Source organism: Pyrgilauda ruficollis, unplaced genomic scaffold (genome assembly GCF_017590135.1).
Source record: "Pyrgilauda ruficollis isolate IOZ18807 unplaced genomic scaffold, ASM1759013v1 scaffold207, whole genome shotgun sequence".
Classification (NCBI taxonomy): domain Eukaryota; kingdom Metazoa; phylum Chordata; class Aves; order Passeriformes; family Passeridae; genus Pyrgilauda; species Pyrgilauda ruficollis.
The window spans coordinates 179,473-197,390 of NW_024519985.1; the positions used below are offsets into that span (position 1 = coordinate 179,473).

General features: G+C 44.4%; 2 protein-coding genes across 4 annotated transcripts in view; one reads left to right on the forward strand and one right to left on the reverse strand.

Moving 5' to 3' along the window:
* The first annotated feature begins 760 nt into the window (after positions 1-760).
* NKX6-2 (NK6 homeobox 2) lies at positions 761-3,314 on the forward strand. Its single transcript, XM_041467350.1, has 3 exons — positions 761-1,435; positions 1,702-1,874; positions 2,572-3,314. Exons 1-3 carry the CDS (start codon positions 1,021-1,023, stop codon positions 2,818-2,820), a joined length of 837 nt encoding a protein of 278 aa, XP_041323284.1. The 5' UTR covers positions 761-1,020; the 3' UTR covers positions 2,821-3,314.
* Positions 3,315-5,272: 1,958 nt separating this feature from the next.
* Positions 5,273-17,918, reverse strand: part of INPP5A (inositol polyphosphate-5-phosphatase A) — a 138,660-nt gene continuing 126,014 nt past the window's right edge. Inside the window, exons 12-15 of one of the 3 annotated variants that reach the window (XM_041467347.1) lie at positions 12,775-12,886; positions 8,531-8,599; positions 6,965-7,052; positions 6,725-6,866 (exon numbers count right to left, since the gene is read on the reverse strand). In XM_041467347.1, coding sequence (XP_041323281.1) covers positions 6,972-7,052; positions 8,531-8,599; positions 12,775-12,886 — 262 coding nt within the window. In that variant the 3' untranslated portion in view covers positions 6,725-6,866; positions 6,965-6,971. Of the gene's footprint in view, positions 6,867-6,963; positions 7,053-8,530; positions 8,600-12,774; positions 12,887-17,918 lie in introns of those variants that run through there. The other 2 variants (XM_041467349.1, XM_041467348.1) reach the window with 2 other exon arrangements.

Here is a 17,918-nt window from a genome sequence, read left to right on the forward strand (position 1 = left end):
TATGACCACATCCAAAGGACCACGCTTTTAGTAATTGTTCTGATATGATCAAGTCGATTCGTGTTTACTTTACGAACACTTTGAAAATATTTAGTTCCCCGCTTATTGTGGTTAATGTTTTCCTTGGATAACAATGTATCAAACCCGTAGGAGAAAGCAGTTGCAAGGCGGAAAATATGCTATAAATCCAGTTTCCGGCATTATTTTCTGTATAAGCCTCAAATCCGAATTCTTCTTTTTTTTTGACAGTGAATTATGCTTTCGATTAGGAATATCTCTGGTAATTTTATTTCTTTGAACGAGCTTGGTTCCGCGGTGATGCAACAGCAGTTTTTCTCTCTTTAAAGACCAGAGATTCTACCCCTATGTCGGGTCGGGAGGAAGGGAGGAAAGGAAGGAAGGAAAGCTGCCTTTGCGACGGCAGTGGCCGTCGGGCGCGGCACGGCCACGTGCAGCCCCGCGCGCTCCCACGGCTCGGTCCGGCCGTGACGTATCGGGGTGGAGGCGCGCGCCGCCCGCCGATTGGGCGGTGTTGGCGGCGCGGGGCGGTGGCTGCCCAATGGGCGCGGGGAGCGCAGGTGCCCGCGCGGTTATCTGCGCGCGGGGCGCGGCGCGGAGCGTCCCCGCGGCCGCCGGACACGCGGCCGGGGCGACGCGCGGAGCTGCAGGTCCCGCATCCCCTTCCCGCCGGATCCCGCGTGGAGCGCATTGCCCGTAGTCCGCCGGGACGCGCCGCCGGTGGGGGCTCTTTCTCCCGGGACTCCCAGTCTGTTGTTTCGCCGCGCTGCCCCGGCTCGGCTTTCGCTGCTCTTCCGCCCGGACTTCGGAGGTGCACGCCGCGGGAGCGGGCGGGCAAGCGCCGGGATTTTCCTGTTCCCAGCAAACTTCGGTACTTGCTGTCGCTGAGGTCCTGCGAGCGGCGAGGAGCCCGTCCCGCCCGCGGCCGCAGTCCCGGCGAGGGTCCCCAGCGGAGCGGCCGCGGCGCGGTTGGGAAGGACCCACGCTCGCTGATGCCCGCAGATGTTAGCGGTGGGACAGATGGATGCTAATCGCCAGAGCGCATTCGTCCTTAGCAGCGCGCCGCTAGCCGCGCTGCACAACATGGCCGAGATGAAGACCTCCCTGTTCCCCTACGCCCTGCAGAACCCCTCCGGTTTCAAGGCACCGGCCCTGGGCGGACTCAACACGCAGCTCCCCTTGGGGACACCGCACGGAATAAGCGACATCCTGGGGCGGCCTGTAGGCAGTGCCAGCAACCTTCTGGGCGGGCTGCCCCGCATCAACGGGCTGGCAGCCTCGGCCGGGATGTACTTCAGCCCCGCTGCCGTCTCCCGCTACCCGAAGCCTCTGGCGGAGCTGCCGGGACGGCCGCCCATTTTCTGGCCGGGAGTGGTGCAAGGTTCTCCCTGGAGAGATCCTCGGCTCGCCTGTCCCGGTAAGTGCGGCCGGTTCTGGCAGGGCGCGGGGAGCAGGCGGCCTGGGATCCAGAGCCGGAGCGGCCCCAAGCCGGTGGACGGGGCGGGCGGCAGGAAGGCCCGGTGCCAGTCACTCGGTCTTCACGGCCCCGGGTCTGTCCCGAGCCGAGCCTTGCTTTAGAGCCGGCGGACACCCGAGGCGGCTCCGCATGGCCCGGCGGGGCCCGGCTACGGGCCGGGGGCAGTGCAGAGTTCATCTCTGACGCAGCTCTTTCTCTGCTTCCAGCTCAGACGGGGATGGTTTTGGACAAGGACGGCAAGAAGAAACACTCTCGACCTACTTTCTCTGGGCAGCAGATATTCGCTTTAGAGAAAACCTTCGAACAGACGAAATACTTGGCAGGACCGGAGCGCGCCCGGCTCGCCTACTCCCTGGGGATGACTGAGAGCCAGGTGAAGGTAGGTCCGTCCTGCGGGCTCCCGCCGCTCCCGCTCCCTGCCGCGGCCGCTTTCTGCCCTGTCGGTAATTACTAGCAGCCACGAACACTGCGCAATTATGCCGGTTTTTTTTTTTTTTTTTTGGGGGGGGGGAGTCAGTTAGAATTTAATTTACATTTCGATTTTGGATAGATTTGAGGGTAATTTCTACCTATTTTCTGCTTAGAGCTCTCTGTGCTGCAAACGATTTAAAATAAATAGACATATTATATTTAATATAAACCCCCATCACAACAACGACAAGAAGCCCCCTGCAGGTAATTTTTTTAAAGGGACACATTTCCACGAGGAATCATGTCCACTGGTACAACTTTACCTTGTGTAACCCCGCAAATTTTTTAGCAAAGCCTGCAGGTGCATCTGAATGCTGGGGTGCACCGTAAGCCAAAAATACTCATTTTTCCTGGCTATTTTATTCTGCTTTCAACAAACGACTGTTCCGGGAAGCTGCTGATTTAAGCGTCGTGCAGCCCCGCAGAGCCGGGCAGGTGTCCCCAACGGGGAGCCCCCTTCCCAGGAGCCGTCCGGGGCTCTGCCCGGTGCAGGCTCTGCTCCGAGCGCCCGCAGCCCCGCGCTGCGGATGGGACGGGGTCGGCGGGGGCGGACGCGGCGGCGGGGCCGAGGCCGTGGCTGAGCTGTGCCCGGTGCCGGTGCCCAGGTTTGGTTCCAGAACAGACGGACCAAGTGGCGGAAGAGACACGCGGCAGAAATGGCCTCGGCAAAGAAGAAGCACGACTCGGAGACGGAGAAGCTGAAGGAGAGCTCGGACAATGAGGACGATGACGAATACAACAAGCCCCTGGACCCCAACTCAGACGATGAAAAAATCACGAGGCTATTGAAAAAGCACAAATCCACGAACCTGTCCCTCGTCAGCCCCTGCAGCACCAGCTCGGATACGCTGTGAGAGTGCGGGGCCGACGGCCGCACCGGGCAGCGCGGCAGGGGTGAGTGTAACTGGGTGTTTGAAGTGGTGTGTTGTACAGCCTAAGATGTATGTGAAATGTATATATTTTTTACAGAATAAGTTATGAATTTATTTTCTTTCTCATCGATGTAAATTTCAGAGAAAATTTTTCAACTTTTTGGGTTTTGTGTCCCTGTAAGGTTTCCCGCTCTTTCCTTCAGCCTTCCTGTTAATTTGCTGCTCCTAACAATCAAGTTTTGTTACGTTTTCTATGGGTCCCAAGTCCGAGCTCAGCCACTTTGTATATAGTAAATTTCAGATTTTGTGATGTATATTTCTAGTGTAAAAACGGCAGTTTTCTTTCACTCTGTCCCTCAGTGTTTTGGCAGTTTCATTTCTCCTGCCTCTGGATTTTATGCTTAATAATACCAAAAACCAAACAAATGCCCAAAAAAAAGCACGAGAGGAAAATGGACACTTGATTTTACATTAGAATGGCTCCACACGTGTTGGAAAGACTTTGTATAAATCAATAAATTATTTAACAACCTCCTTTAGTGAGTTTCTTCCCGCATTTCTGTGCCAGAGGCCGGGGATGCCAGAGCTTCTGCAGGGTGCCCGATGCTGCTCCTCACGGGAAAAGGAGCCGCTGCGTCCGGGGGCCGGCGGGCTGAGCCGGGAGAGCCCCGGTCCCCTTGGCACGGTCGGGGCCGCGCTGTGGGACTGCCCGTCACCCTGGAGAGGAGAGAGACCCGGGCTGAATGTGCAGCCCGAACTGCCCCTGCAGCGTTTCGTCGGCTTCGGGCGGGTGGTGGGGTCCGCTCCGGAGAGGGGAGATAGGGGCCGGGGCACAGCCCATTGCTGCCCGAGTACTAGCCGCTGCAAAAACCCGGGCCCGAAGTTGTTGAGATCCGCCGCGGCGGCCTGCGAGCTCCACCACCCCCCTGGGGCCGTGCTTCGGCCCCGCACCGAACCGGGCTCCGCCAAAGCGCTCCCACCGCCCGAGCCTCCACCTTTCCCCCCTCGGCACACGCGACTTCGGGTGGGTGTGAGCGACCCGCGTTGTTAAGATGCTGCTTTTTTTTTTTTTTTTTTTTTTTTTTCTTCTGTGTTTTTTTTTTTTTTTTCTTTTTTTTTAAGGAACGAGAGCGTCGCTTTTCCCCGTGTCTCAGCCATGGCTTCGCAGCCCGAGCAAACGCAGGGAGCGGCTGCACCGCAGCCTAGCAGCCAGCGTCCGGTGCGGGCCCCAGCGCCGCAGGCCCCGGTCCCACAGCCACCTTCCGCAGCGCGGGGCCCAGCGGGCGCTCCCGGCCCCGCCCGGGCCTCCCCTGCTCGCCCCGCTCCCGGTGCCGAGGCCCGCACGGCGCCGTCACCCGCCGCGGCTCGACACGGGCCCGCGTCGGCGCGGTTCTGCTGCGGAACGGGGCCCGGACCTCTCCCCCTGGAGCCCCCCTCGGGTCCCGGTGTCCCCGCTCACTGTGACGGATTCCCCTTCGCTCCTGCCGGGGCAGCTCCGCGTCCCGGCGAGGGCGGGGAGCCCCGCAGGTCCCTGCTCACTGAACGGGGCCGCGCCCAGTTATGCCGCGCTCACAGAGGGGATAAACCGAGTTTAGGGTCTAGACTGCGCCGGGCTGCGAGCACGCTGAGACCGGCCGGTGTTCGGGCTCCTGAGGGGAAGTGGCTGGATAAAAGCCCCTGCGCTCGAGGCTAGTCATTCCCACCTGCCTCTTCCCAAAGCTCTTAAACGAAATGAGCTCCGAGGGGGCTTCTCCGCTACGGGAGAAGGAGGCTCCGAGGCACGGCAGGACTGACAGCCCGGCGACACGGCCCCGGGCAGAGGGCGAGCTGACAGGAGCCGTCCCCAGGCCGGGCCAGCCCGGCGCTCCTCGGCTGTCCCGGGCTGCGGCGGGCGCCCGCTGGCACCGGCCCGCTTCACCCGCGCCTCCGCGGCTGTTAAAACGCGAAAGCTGCGCTTCATGAATTTCTGAGGGCTCAATTCGGGACATTCTCAGTAGCTCACCCCGGCAGGTAACCGGTGCACCCCCAGGAGGTTCAGGCCCCGGACGGCCCGCGGTTGGAGGCCACAGTGAGTTCATCTGGTTCATCTGCACTCGGGACCCCGGTCCCTGCTGGAAAAGGCCGGCGAGGTTTCTTCTGAAACTCGGGATAGTCACGAAGGAGTTTATGGTGGCACATTTACTGACCTGCTGAGGACTAGTATCCTGTGACAGCTCGTAAAGCTGCATCACCTTCCTCTCATGAGGGCTCCCTTTGACTCGGTTTGTATTGTATTTTGATTAACACCAGAACTGCATCCTATCGGAGAAGTTTTCATGTGAAAAATACCCTTGTTAGCTGGCAATTCAAAGATTCAAAAGGTATCTCAATAAGAAATGTGACAATTTAGCAATTTCCCTGTAATCACCAAATTAAAGGGGCAGACACATCCACGTTCACCATGATTAGTTTTATTGCTTGAGAACCAGAGTACTCATTTCTAAAGGCCTTCAGTTATGAGTTGAGTTCGCTTAAATAGAATTACTGTGTGGTTATAATGCAACATGGCACAGTAACAATACAGAGCTGCAGACACCCTTTGGGCAACAATACTTGCTATAAACTGGGCTGTACTGTTGAGAAAACTCTGCAAGCGGACATCAAATCATTTCCAATGGTAGTGATTTATACCAAAATCAAGCATCAATCTAATGCCATCGCGCAGTCCATGAACTCTGTAGTGTTCTAAATTAAATCAATAAAACATACATTTGTGTTTCATCAACAGACTCCCTAATCACCTTTTAATGTTGTATTTAGTGGTGGGAGGAAAATGTCTGTAACAAGACTATATTGTAGGCTGCACTGAGCTACTAACCAGGAAAATTTACAGTTGGGTTGATGGTTGGTTTTTTGTTGGTTTTTTTTTTTTTTTTTAATACTGTATAAATACAGTCTGTGTCCAATACAGTTGCTACTTGAAGCAGACTATTATTTTCTTCTCCCGTGTTGTTATTGTTTCAATATAGAATATGGCACCATAAAACAGTAACAAAAGACGGACAAAAACAGTTTACAAAATTCTGGAAAGTTACACCCAAACCTAGCTAAGAACTTCACATTCAATCCTTAATATTACATAGAAAGAAGAGATTATAGGAATAACAAAGTGAAACTGCTAATATATGTGGTATATAGTATGCTATATATCTGTATCCAGGATGGCACTGCTATATATTATTTATTATATAAATGTTGGTTGTTGATGTACACTTAACTAAACCTGCTAAGACTCCAATACTTACTGCTGATATGGCACTCTCAAGCATTCAGATTGGAAAGTATATTTAGCATAAGTTTTGGTCAGGTTTATAAATTATTTATATATCTGTGTATATATACACATACATACATATATATACACACACATATATATGTATGTATAGAAAGCAGCTGCTGTGTGATTCAAAACCATGTAACATGGCAGTATAGTAAATAAAATGAGAAAAAAAATTAAAAAATGAAAACCAAAATACTAAAACTAAAACACAAACCATAAGCCTTGGTCAAAAAGAAAATACCATTTAAAACCATCAATATCTCTATCTATACAATCCAATGTACAAAATCCCAAAGTGGTAAAGATATATAATGGGTATGATACCTTTAAAACTTTATAATATGCTGAAATAGCTTTTCCACATTGACAAACACTTATTAAAAGTTGAAAGTTGTGAAATCTAGAATACAGAACATCTCTGCTGTCTATTTAGAGTTTTGGCAACAGAACTGTGACATATATATAAAAAATAATTCCACATTTCTACTTGATGTCACATGAACATACAAGACAGTGAGGTATGTGAGGCGTCTCTTGAACAGAGTCCAGATGCTGAAGCATAGTGTACGATCAGCAGTCTAAAAATGTGGCACTCAGGACTGGATTTATCAATACAGCTGTTAGGATTACAGATTTCAGTGTGCTGCCTTCCCTCCTGGCTACAGTGTGGTTTCACGGAAAATCTTCTCACTTCGTAGGCATCTTTTTCCTGTTGCAGAATTGGCATTTTTTTAAAAAGAAAGATAAACACAGGGGAAATGATGTAGAAAATGTAATAGAAACGTAAAGAAAAAAGATGATATTTACCACCACATCACTGCACGACACAACACTTGTGCACATTTGCAATAGGTTTACCTGCCCCAGCAGCTATTCGAAAGGACAGGAACACAGGCTGCAGCAAGTTAGGGAAAAATAGAAGTTACATGTTTGAAACATACATGTGTTTTTTTTTTTTTTTTTTTTTTTTTTTTTTTTTTTTTTTTTTTTTTTTTTTTTCAGATAATTGTAAATACAAAAAAAAATTATCTTTTAAAAGTGTTTCATGCATGAAAAATAAATTTTCTCTCATTTAAAAAGGATTTTAAAATCTAGGCTTTAGGCATATTCTTACACTTTTACCTGGTTGTAATAATAATAATTATTACTCAGTTTTTATACATAGGCTTTAAAAAAAAATTAAATTTTTAAAAAAAAAAAGGGGGTTTTTTTTTTTTTTTTTTTTTTTTTTTTTTTTTCTTTTCTTTTCTTTTCTTTTCTTTTCTTTACAGTCAGTAGTAAATACAACAAAAAATTCTCTATGACTGGAAACAAAACGTTGCAACAAGTTTTTGAATCACTCTAGTTACAAAATGCATAAGGGAACAACATCGTCTCCTCACAGATTTCTGCTCCCACTGAAACCTAAAGGAAAATTTTCCACAGATTTCTGTGGGAAGAGGTTGAGGTCCCATACACATCTCCCTTTTGTAACAGCGCTGCACCACTTTGGTGATGCAGGAAACAAAAACTGCTGTTTCTGAACTGGCTGACCCAGAGCTTTTTGTTTACTGGATAAGTTAGTAAGTTGCTCTATTTTAAAACCTTGGATGATTCTGGACCAAATGCCCTAAGAGCATTTTTCCTTAGAAAACAATTCTCTGTCTCACAAGAACTCTGACCATGGAATTAAATAGGGGTATGCATTTGTGAGTTCAGATTTGCATGTACACATGTATCCACACATACAATCACCTACTATCCCTCTCTGAATTATCATTCAAGAGTCTCAGTGCTGTTTTTAGATAGGCTTTCAGAGGTTACCTCCTGCTCCTCAATTGGCTTTTTTCAAAGAAAGCAAACACTCTGTTTTATTGTATTTCTAACTTAGGCTTCCATCTGGTATCTTCAGCAAAGAAGACCATAGAATTCAAGTATTTTATTAATTTAAACAACTGGTATTTATTTATAATTCTTTATCTTTTTTCTATATAATTTTTATCACTTGTTGTTTGAACATGGAACTGCCAATACATTCTTTTACTAATAAGCACCTATGCATCAACCTAGCTGAAGCTATGCTTTGAAAGCATAGTTGATAACCCAATGAAATCACTTGTGTTCTGCTAGAAGAGTTTTAAGGGTACAGATGGCTGCTCCTCTTCACTTGGATCGTATTCTGCTTTCATTCTAGCACCTGTCCTGCTCTTTGATTTCATACAAGCAGCCATTCTGATAGACTGCAGCTGAATTTGACTTTGACACATTTTCAAGGTATTACTTAAAAATAGGGCAGAGATATAGCTGACTTACAATTAGTAGAACCTAGTGCATACATTCTCCTTCCTAATAAAAATATAGAAGATAAAAGACTAAAATGTTTAATTTAATTACCTTGTGATCCCCCATGCAGACATTTGGCCCAATGTGGTCATATATTACTATCTTCTCATCATTTTCTGACTAGTTTAAAAAAAACAGAAAAAAACCAAAACACTAGTCAGTCCAAGAATTCTCCAGATTACACACACAGAAAGGAACATTGGAAATACTGTGCAAATAGGTGAAACCAGTTTCTGAATGAATATGAACACATCATTGTTTGGCTTCTCCAGAGAAAAAATGTGTAAAATGAACTTTTATGTCCAGTACTGCTTGCAGTAATTTGTGCAGTTTGCCTGCATAAAAAACCCCCTGACATCTCTATGCCTCCTCCCTGCAGATGGGACCTTGGGAAACATTGGTGGCTAACGCTGCACTAAGTGAAACGAGTGCCTTGGGGAAGCTGCATTCCAGGCTTCTGCTGCAAAATGCAGCAAGCACATCTGACCAGTCCTTTTTTAAGAACAACACAATTTTTATTGAATTAGGTGAGATAAATGTTCTTTGAATTAAATGCAATCCATGTTGCCTTATAACAGCATTTGATTTCATCGTATAGGGGATTTTAAATGTTCAGAGAGATGAATGATTATTTTCAGGTTATGAGTATAATCTTTAACCATTTCTCTGAGATAAATTTCTTCATCTGAAAAAAAGCATTCAGTGATTTTAAGAAAAGCAGCAAATGACGGATGACATTCCTCTGGTCTCCATTATGAATTGCTTTCATTTTGTTCCATGTTGAACTTTACCCTTATACACTGACTTCTTTAGCATTTTTATCTTAATGAATAATAAAATGTACTCATCTTTCTGCCGTTTGTAATAAACGTGATCTGGAGAAGCTATTCTGATTCTTTACCACAGTACTTCAGGAATAAATACAAATACATTGCCATACAAAATGATTCCTTATTGTGCTAAACAATTTCTATAAGCTAATTAAATCTATAATCTGCACACTCTTCAGTCTCTAATGCAACCGTAGATGTGCTTTAAACTAGTTGGTGATACTAATTTATTTTGTAGGAAACAGCCAAGACTTTCTCATCTGTAATCAGTCAAGTTTGACTGGGCAATAACTTTATATAAACAGTAGCATTTAGGACTATAAAGTTAAAACTGAATTATCTTTAATGCAGTAAGGAAGCTTAAGGTCAGATTTACTTTACAGCATGGTTGCCTGCCAAAAATATAAAAACATAACCTTCTGCATTGTATGCATGAGCACTTTCCAATATTTCAAGATCATAATGCCACCAGCATCGGAAGTGGGGATACATTCATCAAAAGCGACTTGATAATTTACAAAGGCAGCATAAAATTGTGGATTTTCAACTGCATAATCTTTAGACAGATAAACAAATTACAGCAGTGCACAAGCAGAAACAATATACACTTGGCTGAGCATTCATTACTTCATGCGATCAGGCATCAGCGCAGCTCCCGAGCAGTGGGCAACCTTTGGTGGTTTAGGGCTCAGGAAGCATAAAATAACATGATGGTGAGGTAACCGACCATGGCATGATAGATGATGTTGCAGGAAAGCTGTTTACAGCCCCATGTCAGTACAATCTGTAATGCCTACTGTGTAGCTGAGCACGCTGTACAGTGGCAATTTGTGCACCCTATCCTTTCTCTACCTAGGATTTAAATGCAGATTTACTACAATTTTTGTTTGAAATAAATTACAGAATTGCCTAGGCAGAAAAATAAACACTTTAATTGCCTATAAAAAAATTAATACAGCAAAATAATGACCTGAATAAGAATATTCAATAGGTAGTTACGACTGAAAATACTCTTTAACAGTTCATATACATTTTTATTTTAAGGATTTGTTACCATGTAATCAGTGAATTAAAATTTGCTTTTAGAGTTCCTTTTAAAGCTTTAAAGTACAGGTCTCTGAAGTGGAGTAAATTCTCAGTCAAGGCCAACACTGCTTCTTGCGTAGAACCACAGAAACCTGGATGGTCATTATGCCCTTTCCTCTATCAGTTTGGCATTATTTTCTAATGACTGTTTTAAATAGGTATTATGGGCCAGAATGCTGGTTTGGCTTTGGGCTGGATAAACAGCTCCTATGCTGGTTACAGACTCACTGAGCCAAAGCCCAGGCTGGCCTCAGCAGCACCTTCACTTTGCACAGGAGATTCTGGAGATGTCCCAGACTGCCTGACCACAATTTGCAAGTGCAAAGCTCCAGAGACAGAGTTATGAGCACTTTTAAAGGTGAGCTTTGAAGGATCCAGCTGATGGGGTTTCTGTTACACGGAGACTGGAAATTATAACTGACCTCACAGCTACAAACTTCTTCAGTGCTGTAACTTTGTTTTCCCTTGTTTAATTTTCTCCCATTATATCCAAGTTATAGCCCTCTAGATAATCAGAAAGAATTCCTTTCCCTCTGTACTGTTTACACTCTTCAAGCTTTTGTGTACACATCTATCTCCTTATTCATAGCTTTAAAAAAAAAAAGATCCTCCCTCATTGGTCACTCTTTTCATGGTTTTAATCCTTTGTTCTTTAGGAATTTCACGGTCGCCAAGCACTATCAGTAACATTTTGGGTAAAGACTCACTTTTTCACAGGATATTTTTGTGTAACAAAAACAAGTAACACTGATTTTGACATTACTATTTGACTATAAAGCCTGTATTGCCCTTAGGCTTCACTTTTTTTTTTTACTGACTACTGCAGTACATGCATTGTCTAGAATTTTGGGTGAAATTTCATGAGGTCATGCAGACACTTTTTACACATTAAAACGTGTGAGGAAGTGCATTGACTTGAAATTCGAGTAGCTGTGGAAAACACGTTCCCAGCCTTTCAGTGAGTTATATACTGCAAAGCAAACAGTCTAATCACGAGATAAATAACCCCAATGAGAGAGAAAAAGAAGGTTATAAACTTCAGGAGAGCAAGTTTCAAGGGTGTAATTAATTTAAACTGGAAAAAAAAAAAGCCAAGAAGCTATAGAACATTGATTTACTTAGAAGATTATTTTCTGTAATTCACTCCCACTAAACTGCATTAATTATACAGGAGCACACAGACAGACACATGAGTTTTGGCAATTTTGGGTTCAGTGAGTCTGTTAGAGTCTTACAGTCTGGTCAGCCAAGACAACCTCACTTGCAGCACATCCATTTATGCAGCCGCCCATGGCCACTGCCAGCTGGCCAGCTCAGAACAGAGAGACGTGGGAGATCTCCCATCACATCCCCATTTCCTGATCTGGTCCTGGCCCTCTAGAGCAGCTGGCAACCAGCACCAGCAGGACAGGGGTCTGGGTGCCAGGAGCACGCACACAGGGACAGTGGCAGCTGGCACAGGGAACCAGCTGACCCAGTCCAGCGCTCCCAAGAAAAGAAGGAGGGCACAGTGAAACAAGAAGGAGAGGGCAAATGACAGAAAAGAAAACTGAAAGGCTCCTGAACCATATTTAGATCATTTAACCTTGGACAGAACATGACCAACTAACCCTAACCCTATCTATAAACACTAAATCCCAAGAGGAATTGTATGTTCTAAAAACGTTGCATAAGTTTATCTCTGAAGCTCTAACGGAATGTCTAAATTTAGGCACCTAGTTGGTGTACCAAAGTTAGAAGCCTACCTGCTGGATACTATCCTCATTCAGGGCATAGCAATAGATTTGGCCTACGCAGGATTTGACATATTCTTGGGAGTACCTTAGGAAATCTGCCACTCTGGTAACTCAGGTGCCTGCAGCTGTTGCTGTTACAGGCTTTTCTCTCAATTGTGTGACTCCTCAGCCAGCAGCCCTTGTACCTGCTCCTGTCTGCATCCCTGCTGAACCCTTGGTAGGGGCAGTGTTGCTGCTTATGTCACTGTAGGGTGGACTGGGCTGGGGGACTAATGGAGACTTTTTACAGGGTTTTTATGGGGCTTTTTTATTTTCTGTTACTCTCTTTAAAACAAGCAGTCAGTTTCCCAATGCTGTGCATCCCTGCACAGAAGCGGCACAGGACAGAAGACAGCCAGTCATCATTGGCAGCTCAGATACCAAAAGCAGTGCTTGTAAAAGCTCATCTTTTGGTCACTGTCAGCAGGTTTATGGGGACAAATCCCCCTTCTTGTGTCAAAGCACTGGAGGCACACCCCTCCATTTACTACCATGGTGTGCTGTCTCCAACTTGGCAAACTCAAGGGCAGTCTTCCAGCCATACCTGCCTTTGGTGCAGATAATGCAGCGTGGAGGCACCGGGGGGCTGCAGGTTTGTACTTACTTTCAGAATGAGCTCCTTGGCTGAGTGGGACATCAGGATTCTGTCGCACCAGGCTGGACATCTCGTGTTCATGTACTGCCTTCCCTGGCTAGAGTCCTCGCTGTAGGGATAACTGCAAACAAATCCCATCCACAACCATCAATGACTCTTGGCAAAGCAGTCTGAAACCTCTGGCTCAAAGGGCCATAGTACTTACAAAATGTCCCTGTTAAAAAGCAGCTCTTCCAGACACTTTTTTTTTTCTCTTCCCTCTCCCTCCTCCCTTTTCATGTGCTTTTTTTCTACGTCTCTTCTCAGATCTACAGCTCTACTGTACAGTTAAGAAGTTAAGACACACAGTTTCAAAACTCTCACCTCCTGCCTTGTGCTTTTGTGAGAGCATTTAAAGATAGCAAAATGTTTATCTGTGTGGAAGTACAAAAATCAGTTCAACAACAACTTGAAATTAGACAAGAGACTACGGAAAATGTACATGAAGAAGTTGAAAAATGAAACCTAGGGGGAAAAATGTTCATCTTATGTGATTTCTTCACAGGATTCTCTCAAGGGAAGTTATCCATGAATAATTTAACAGAAAACAGGGTTCAGAGTGCTGGGACCACTGCAGCTAAACACAAACCTCTCCTGTATGGATTCTTTAAGGGTGACAGAAAGGAAGACAGGACAAGACAACAGGCTTCATAGGAGATTTCTTCAGAAACAAGGAATCAGGAATGTGGTTTAAAGAAAGTGATGTTGACAACATAAGATCCCATATCTATAAAACCGTGTTAAGGAAAAGTGTATTATTTTGTAAAGACATCTTGAATAGAAGCAGATTAAATGGTAGTCACACTCTGGAGCCATCATAAACATGCTATGACATCTCCAGTGCATTCTAACTTAGCTTTAAAGGGCAACAGAAAGTGTTTATTTTAATCTACAGAATATAACTAGAGGTAACACACCTGTATGAGCCCATGGGCTGAGATCATCTGAAGCACCTGAAGGGCAACCTCCAGCTCAACCTCAATAAGCTGAGGCTTCAGAATTTTTCATGTCTCATCCAAATCTTCTCATCAGTTTACTAAGACAGAACTTTGCATTTGATGATGGCTCACCACACTGTAAGGCCCACTGTTTTCTTAGACCATTTCTGAAATGGCATGTGGGAGTAGCTAAGAAGGGGTTTTGGAGAAATCCAGAGGGTTTGTGACAGGCTCAACTTCTTGAATACTGGGTCTAAATTAACTGAAGCCTGCCCTTGATAAAACTCTTAAAACCCCCAAACATCTACATATATATGTGTGAGCGTATTTGAAAAGACATTTGCATTTTATTCTGCTCCTCACTGAATTAATAAAGGAAAATAAATACTGAGGTTTTTCTGATGTGTCTTAAAATAAAATTTCTAGTATTGTAAAAAAAAGGTTTTGCATGCTTGAAGGGAAACTTATTTACCATCCTGCTTGGTGTGATACTCTGAAACAGAGACATACAGCTTTCTACCAAATGGGTTTACAAGCTACACTGCCATTAAAAAGATTAGCCGTGGCAAACATCCAAGAAAAGCGTACTGAATGTATTGGAACAAACCAGTGATCTCAGTACGTTTTCCACCTCATCAAACCTAACAAGACTCATTTTCAAAACATATTATGAGAATTCAATTTGCTGCTTCACTGACATACAGAAGTACAGCTTATTTCTGAGTGTCTGTGAAATATTTTGATGATGTAATACTATATTGGTAGTAGAAGCTCTTTGTCTGCAACTTAAGGGTTGACTTTTTCTCATAACCTCTTACTTTACTTATTCCAGAACTGCACAGAACTGAAGCTACTTTTTATGACATAAAGGTATACGAATCAATCACATTTCATAAAATCCTTCCTTTTACAGCATTAATTGTATGGCTTTTGAAATATGATGTTCCATACCTGGAATGATCTGTTACTGCTATGTGTTAGAGCATTAAATCCTAGAGCCTATATTCTATTAAATGGTATTTATTAGTTTGCCTTATTTATCTTAGTGTTTTCATAGGGTGAAAACTTCTGCCAATTTTTCAAGGTCCTTAGCACTGATCACCCAGTCAAAAAGTTACTGTAGTTTACAAGTATCTTTGACAAATCAGATTTCTAATGGCTGGGACAGAGATGAAAATAAATGCTGCAAAATTGTCCAGACAAAATGGCCTGTAGGCAATAATTTAATATAATAAAGTGAGGCAAACTCTTCTTTTTGTAAGAAAGAATCCTTCGAAGGAAGCAAGAAGCATGGAGTGTTCTGTTCACTGCACTCCAATGAATAATGCTCACTCCCTCCATCCACTCTGCCGTGTGGAAGTCCTAATCTCAGTGAAACGCTGACACTAACATAATAAAAAATCCTAACAAGATACATGCCCCCAAAATTGGGAGAACTATTAGCTCTCCTTCATGCTCTAGAGGGGTCACAAACACTTTATAATATGCAAAATTATTTTATAGATGGGCTCAAATAGTGGCCATAGCTAAATATGAGTAAAAACTCCCATGAGGGATTCTTTTTTTTTTTGTGACTTTTTGGGTTGTAGGGCTATTTCAGTTTATTATTGATCTAAAATAGATTTTAGCAAATAAAAGTTCTATTAGAGGTTTCTGGAATATAACTGTCACTGAAGAAGATTTCATGAAACATGCTGCTGAATGTATACTATTCCAGAACAAAACTTTTCAAATACCATGTGCCTCAGAAGTTGTTTCCATCATCCTGTTCCACAGCTAAGTGAGCAGTGGCATGAACATAGCGTGACTGCTTCCAGAACCAGCTGCATGTGAGCTCTGAAGCTTCTGCTTGTTTGGTGTGTTTTTAAGGGTCCTGCCCCCAAGGACACGCTGGTGTCTTACATAATGTTACTTCCTTTGGATGTCTTCACCCCAGCTGATCAGATTTAACCCAGTCAAGAGTAGCAATCGAAGGAGCCTACAGAGCGCAGGCGTTTTGGGAAGGATGCAGCCAAACCAGAAAGACGTTGCAGAATTGAAGACTTAGGGAAAATGCCCAAAGCCTCAGAAGCGGCTGCTGAGGCAGCTCTTGTTTCAGCCTCAGCCCCTGGGCACGCGGGAGGCAGCGCCGGCTGCGGGAACCGCGCGGGAGGCAGCGCTGTCCTGCCCCAGAGCACCAGCCCACGCCAGGGGGGACTCAGGAAAGTGGAAAACACCGTCCATGGTGGGACTCAGGGAACTGGAAAACACCGTCCATGGTGGGACTCAGGAAAGTGGAAAATACTTCCACTTGCTGCAGGGGGGAACCAAGACAAGAGTGTGCTGACACACGCTTCCACTTGACCGTTCACTTTTTGTTCTTTCTAAGCTGGCTTCATGATTTCCCTTCTCTTTTCCTTCCTCTCAACCCCATTTCTTGACTGCTTCTTTGCCTTTAGGCATAAATAGTCTCTTAAAAATTACTGTAAATTTAAGCTTGTGTACATGCAAAATGCAGAACTATTCTTGTAACACCCATCTCCCAAAAGACATTAGGAATAAGACTGTCTATGATCAAGGGCAGTAAGTTCGATTTGTTTTGCTGACATCTCCAGCCTCTTTTAACACATTCACTCCAGACAAGGAACTCACAGTTCTTAATTCAAAACTTACTTAGTAATTCTAGTCAACAAATTTTCTGTTTTGTGAATTCTAGAAATGACTACAGATTTGATAAAAACAACTGCAGGTCTGATAAAAAGAAAGGACTCTATACCAAATAATCAAAAGTTTGAAATTCCAATATCAATCTCCTGGTGGGGAAGTATTGTGCCATCCTTCTGTGCTTCCATCATTAGTACCAGGACATACCAGGACAATGACGTGGCAGAGAAAAAGGGAAAACCAGCTCTCCCTATGCCAATAATTAGACATGAAAGAATGTGTTATTTTTTCCTTTCATTAACATTCTGCCTCAATCACAATCTACCTTGTGTAATACACAGAAAACAGTGATCTTGAGACTGAATAGGGAGTGCTCATGTAAAAATGATGACATAACAGATAAAGGCCTCTAGGTACCACAGAAGCATAAATGATAAATAGATATAATGCTAACACATACAGGTGCTAGAGGTAAGGATGTACAAACTTCCATAGTATTCTGTACAGTTACACACTTTTTACACACAGTATATTACATCTATTTAAAAATACAAGGGGAAAACGGGGAATTCCCTGTGGAACAAATTTTAAACAGTGTTTTAAAATTTTATGTTTAAAACACTATTTAAAACAGCAGCAAAGTTTTAGGAATTTAGGACCTTAGCCACTCATGTTAGCAGGGTAATAAATAGCAAAAAAGAGACTGTTATTTCTGTGTATTCCAGCCAGCAGAATTATACAAAATACACTTTGTGCGTGCCCCTGGATGACACACAGACAGGCAGTTCTAGAGTATCCATGTGAAAAGCTTGCACAATTTATTTCCACTTGTTTAGGACTTACTCTTTCTGAAGATGCAGCTTCTAGCTGCTTTTCCATCCTATTTCACAAACTTCTGTTTCAGTTGCACTTATTTAATCAGGATTACTGTCAGGTGGGTTTTCTGAATAAAACTTCCAGCAACATCATTAATATAATGTTCAATACTGTTGAAATTTAACCAAACACTTTGATGAATTGCTAACTTACTCTGTTAATAAGGAGCAGGCTGTCCAATGAACTACTGTTGTCACAGTCAATAAGGATGAGAACTACTTGGCAATTGTTTGGGGAAAATAAACCATTAAGAGGGTCAGTAATATCAGAGTGCTACTACTGTTGACAGGTATTGTCAGAGATGATCAGACACCTTTACAAAAATGCTTACTGCAGGGTGAAAAGTTGTCCGACATCATAAACCATCCTGTCAGCAGTGCCTTAACTCAAAACACAAGCCAACAACACTGTGTATATAAATGTCTCCTTAAATGGCATTTCCAGTTAGGAAAAACGCTCCTAATGAACTCTTTTTGTGTGCAAGCATGGATAAAATCTGTTAGTGAGAGAGGTGAAATGTACTCTCTAACAGGAAACAGTTCATTCCCTCTGGAGGGCTGCTACCTGTAGCTGCCACAAGCAGTGTCCTCCGGCTCGCACCGCACCCAGCGTGGGACGTGCTGGGGACACCCTGTACTGGGGACACCCTGTACTGGG